Genomic DNA, 5,121 nt, shown 5'->3' with positions numbered 1-5,121 from the left:
TGTTTACTTACCTGTATCTAGGGATGGCTGATGCAAAACTGACGTTCCGAAGCTTTTCGAGATCCTGAAGCGCAGATGTTTCAAAACACTGATCCGAAGCGTGATTCAAAACACCCATGTCACGTGACTACGGCTAAATGAAGCCTTGGCGTGTTTCACAAGTGTTTCAACAGGTGGCATGGTCCGCCGGATCAGCGTTTGATTGACAGGGTCGGGAACAGACCACACAATCGCACATCTGTATAAAAGTGAAGTCAAGGCATCTTGACCTCGTGGGTTTTTGTGAGAGGAGTTTGATTTTGAGATAGCGGATTTTTGGTGATATAGTGACATTTATAGTGCGATTTGTTTAGTTATATTTAGGCTTACATTTAAATTTACACATTGACTGATAGGCTAGAGACAGACCGAGTATACATATAGTGACACATTAATAGATGCATAGATAGAAATATATATAGACAGATAGATTAATAGATAGATACATAGATAGATTAAGATATAGATATAGATAGATAAATAAAAATGGAGGCTCCACAGAAGAGATGCCGTACATCTGTGGTGTGGGAGCATTTCCATTTGGAAACCCCAAATAAAGTGAGATGTATGTATTGTGATCAGCAGCTAGCCTACTGTAACAATACATCATCCATGATGCGCCATTTGAGGAGCACTCATCCTGCCATTTTGCAGGGTGCAGAGGATGGTAGCATTCCCCCTGTACCTAGGCCTGCTACTGACACTGCTGGGCCATCTAAGCAAGGTATGCATTGTTTGAAATATAATTATTTGTATGTCCTTGCTAAAAAATATCTTTGCATGCCAGCAACAAGTGTCCCTTTTGAGAGGATTTTTCAAAGGCTGGAGAAATTATCTGTAAAAAAAAAAAAAGTAGGCTAAGTCCTTCCACAGCAGAGAAATTTATATTTTTTAATAAAAATCTATAAAAAAGTGAGACATTGTGGTTTGATATCTTTTATTAATATTCATTTTTCATTACCAAAATAACATTATGCACAGTGAGGAGCCTACAGGTTACAAGCTTCACATTTTAGAAAAATACAATAATAAAAACAAAACAAATTTTTTAATGGCTCGTTGTCAAGGTTGTTTCAGATCAACACCTGCAAGTGACCACTAGGTGTCAGCGTTGAGACGGTTGTCGGATTGTTTCGAAGCCTCGACACAATATGGCACATTTGCTTCAACTGTTTCATTATTTCACGAAGCCTCGATCTGCCCACCACTACCTGTACCTTAATTAAGATATTTTGAAGGTGCAACCTGTAAAGGGGAAATAAAGACTTTATTTATTAATTAATGGTAATACAGAAAATACTTACCTGTATTTTGTTATGTGTTTGTTATTTCAGTTTTACATTTTCTTCATTAAAATTACCTGCCAAGTACAACACATCACCTGTTCATTGGAGGAAAACTTTTTGAAGGAACGAGTTTAGCTTGCTGTTTCATGTCAGATGAGAACAGTATAGGAGTAATGGATATTTTAAGGACCTGACGGCCGCCATTTTGAAAATGGGGCCTTTCTTGGAATCAAACTTTGGTAAACTTTTAGTATCTTTTTAAGTACATCTGACAATACTGTAACCCACTGAGAAACCTTTTGTTAGGGTCAAGCCATATTTGCAGCTGACTACTTTTAGGATATATGGATCGTGAGTCTGACTGCATTGGAACTTGTCCGGACAGAATGGATCGTTTCCCTTTGTGTGCTGTTCACTTCAATCAATATTTTGTGGAAAGTGTATGTGTTTGTTTGTGTCTTACAATATATTGCTTCTTACTGAAACAACACATTTATTGTAAATTCGAATGTCCAGTTATATGACTATTTCATTTTAACAAAGAGTTTCATAAGGACAGTAGTGTGTTTGCAGCCCCATGTGATGCATTTAAATAAAATATTTTCAGGTATTTATTGACCATGGGACTTGCGGTGGGGTACAGTGGCGAATAGCTACGTGTTTGTCACCATTACTGTGGATTTTTCTGTTTTTTCTTTTTTTTTCCTTTTTTTTTTTGTATTTTTTTGTGTGCTTGAACATTTGATTTCTCTTGTGTTTTTGATGAATGTTTAAATCTGCGACTACTACGCTTTAAAGAGCGTTTATTATGATCTTTGTGAAATACATTTTATGAAACCTGAATTTTAATATGAAACACAGGTCAGGGTTGGGATTAAATCACATGTGCTCTAGCTATATTTTGGGGGAGGGTGTGTGTCATGTGACGCGGCACTGGTTTCTGTCAGGTCCTGTATGCGAATGTAAAAGGCTTCCTTGTAACCCACACCAGTATCTATTCGTTATCTTTCAGTGATTGACTGAGGAAGTCAGAGAGTGAAACATGTCTGGAAGAGGCAAAGGCGGTAAAGGACTCGGGAAAGGAGGCGCTAAGCGTCACCGTAAAGTTTTACGCGATAACATCCAGGGAATCACCAAACCCGCCATTCGTCGTCTGGCTCGCCGTGGCGGCGTCAAGCGCATCTCCGGTCTGATCTACGAAGAGACCCGCGGAGTGTTGAAGGTGTTTCTGGAGAACGTGATCCGCGATGCCGTCACCTACACCGAGCACGCCAAGAGAAAGACCGTCACCGCCATGGATGTTGTGTACGCGCTGAAGAGACAGGGACGCACCCTGTACGGCTTCGGCGGATAAACGCCTGAAAGCAGGAGAACCCCCACAAACCCAACGGCTCTTTTAAGAGCCACACACTCTGCCACATAAAGAGTCAATGTTTTGACCACGTTAATCATATAATTAATTTTAAAACGTTTTGTAAACTGAATCCAGGATGAGCTACACTAATACAGTAATAAATAAAACTTCACAATTTTCTTTTCCTTAATAGACAACACCTATAAATGTAAACATTTGTTTTTTTTACGCATGGTAATAAATTGAACTATTTTATTAACATTTTGAATTCATAAAACATTATGCCATTCTGATGTGGCTGTTCTTTGGATTCATTTGGTGAGAGTATTATCCTCCTTTTCTTTGAGGGACTTAACGTTACATTTTATTTCTCATTGAAGTTTTGAAAACAATTCCGTGGGTTTTATCACTTGTCTCAGAATCTGAAGAGTTTTCTGGTATCTGTCTATAACTTGAACTTTTTTCACAAAAGTTTTTAACCAAAAGAAATGAACATGAAATTATTATTTAATGGCCATGATGAGACATTTTTTTCAATCATATGATTTTTTAACCTTATATATATATATATATATATATATATATATATATAATTATTTTTTTTAATTGTGAACCATATTGAATTGAAACATGAGTTGCCTTTGAAGGCAGCTACAATGTAACTTGTGGTTCACGTTGCCTGTTTAAGGGTTAAACATCTCACCAATAGTTTCATAAGTAGGCCTACACCGTTTTTTTTAACTCCCTCAATGGATTTATAAGGGGTTTTAAAATTACTCGATGATGCACAATATTAGAACCGCTTATTTTCTCAAAAATATTGAATAAACGAGCGGGAAACGAAACAAAGGAATCTTTGGGAGTGGTGGGCGGGACTATTATTCTTCCGCCTGTGATTGGCCCTCGTGATACTTCGAGTTGTCCAATGAAGTACGAGTTTATGGGTTTGGCCTATGAAAACAGACAATCAGAGATTTCTCGTATCGCTTTGAAAATTAGCATAGGGCAGTGAATAAATACCTCTGTATCACACTAGAAAAATACATTACTTTGTCAGTCTTGTGATCTCGCATCATCATGCCTGAACCAGCAAAGTCCGCGCCTAAGAAGGGTTCAAAGAAGGCTGTCACCAAGACCGCCGGTAAGGGAGGAAAGAAGCGCAGAAAGTCCAGGAAGGAGAGCTACGCTATCTATGTGTACAAAGTCCTGAAGCAGGTTCATCCTGACACCGGCATCTCCTCCAAGGCGATGGGCATCATGAACTCTTTCGTCAACGACATCTTCGAGCGCATCGCCGGTGAGTCGTCTCGCCTCGCGCACTACAACAAGCGCTCCACCATCACCTCTAGAGAGATCCAGACCGCCGTGCGTCTGCTGCTGCCCGGAGAGCTGGCCAAACACGCCGTGTCCGAGGGCACAAAGGCCGTCACCAAATACACCAGCTCAAAGTGAGGCGTGCCTAACTTCAACTACCCCAAAGGCTCTTTTTAGAGCCACCCATCTTCTCAAATAAAGAGCTTTTTTTTTTTTTTTTTTATTAATCTACACAGCCTTTAATTCTATAAGAATTTTGATGAATCTGTTAATATCAACACTGTCTTTTTGAGGACATTGAGTCAGCCTTGCACGATAAAGAGCTTTTGTGTTTTCTTACCTGTAGCCCTTAATTCTACGAGAATTGATGAATCTGCTAATAAATACAGACAACACTGGTTTAGGTTGTTGAGATTTAGGCTGAGCACATTTCATAACCCTAGTCCATCTCTTTCAGTCTGTTATTAGTTTAAAAATTTGAAAGTAAGGTTGTGTCTTTTCTCTTCCTTGCTCCTCATGTAAATGGCATACTCACAGCATGTGTAAATCTCATCAACAACAAACTGTTCCTTACATTTGAAACTCACTCAAACGTGCTTTACCTTCCAACAACAGGTATCCATACCTTATTATACTAATAAAAAAAAAACTATCAATGAAAGTAAGGAATCACTGTTTAAGTTAAGAGAAAGGTAAAAAATCAAAAACATAAAACAAGATGGGTTTGCAGAAGTACAGACAAAATTACCGTGACGTGCTGACACTTTTTAAAGAATAAAAATGGTTGTGATTTGTTCTTTCTTGTTTTTCTTTTTTACCATTTAAAACTCTAGTCATAAACTTTTGTTTTATTGTTTTAATTTCATCAGCTGTGTGCAGGTACAAGTAAAAAAAAATAAAAAAAATAAACAACAACCTTATTTCCCTGGATTTACTATTTATGTGTTTTTGTACAATTAAAGTAAAATTAACATTCTATATAAAATACTGACAACATTTCTTCCAAATTTCACGTAAGAACATTACTGTAATTTATAGAGCATAATGTTTCCAGAAAATGAACACTGGTAAAAGAAAAAAAAAGAAAGAAAAAAAGACCTGATTAGGCAAAAAACTGACCTAAATAGA

General features: G+C 37.6%; 2 protein-coding genes across 2 annotated transcripts; both read left to right on the top strand.

Moving 5' to 3' along the window:
• The first annotated feature begins 1,777 nt into the window (after nt 1-1,777).
• On the top strand, nt 1,778-2,733 carry LOC311282969 (histone H4). Its single transcript, XM_084397100.1, has one exon. The coding sequence runs from the start codon at nt 2,368-2,370 to the stop codon at nt 2,677-2,679; it is 312 nt and encodes a 103-aa protein (XP_084253226.1). The 5' UTR covers nt 1,778-2,367; the 3' UTR covers nt 2,680-2,733.
• Nucleotides 2,734-3,746: 1,013 nt separating this feature from the next.
• Nucleotides 3,747-5,121, top strand: LOC311282958 (histone H2B). Its single transcript, XM_084397088.1, has one exon. It carries the CDS (start codon nt 3,757-3,759, stop codon nt 4,129-4,131), a length of 375 nt encoding a protein of 124 aa, XP_084253214.1. The 5' UTR covers nt 3,747-3,756; the 3' UTR covers nt 4,132-5,121.

Source organism: Rutilus rutilus, assembly GCF_951802725.1.
Source record: "Rutilus rutilus genome assembly, chromosome: 23".
NCBI classification, from domain to species: Eukaryota; Metazoa; Chordata; class Actinopteri; order Cypriniformes; family Leuciscidae; genus Rutilus; species Rutilus rutilus.
Note: the sequence above shows the minus strand (reverse complement) of the source record. Positions and strands in the feature narration are given on the sequence as shown.

Excerpts from the sequence above, each read along its gene's own strand:
- LOC311282969 (XM_084397100.1), top strand. The coding sequence starts at position 2,368 with ATGTCTGGAAGAGGCAAAGGCGGTAAAGGACTCGGGAAAGGAGGCGCT.
- LOC311282958 (XM_084397088.1), top strand. The coding sequence starts at position 3,757 with ATGCCTGAACCAGCAAAGTCCGCGCCTAAGAAGGGTTCAAAGAAGGCT.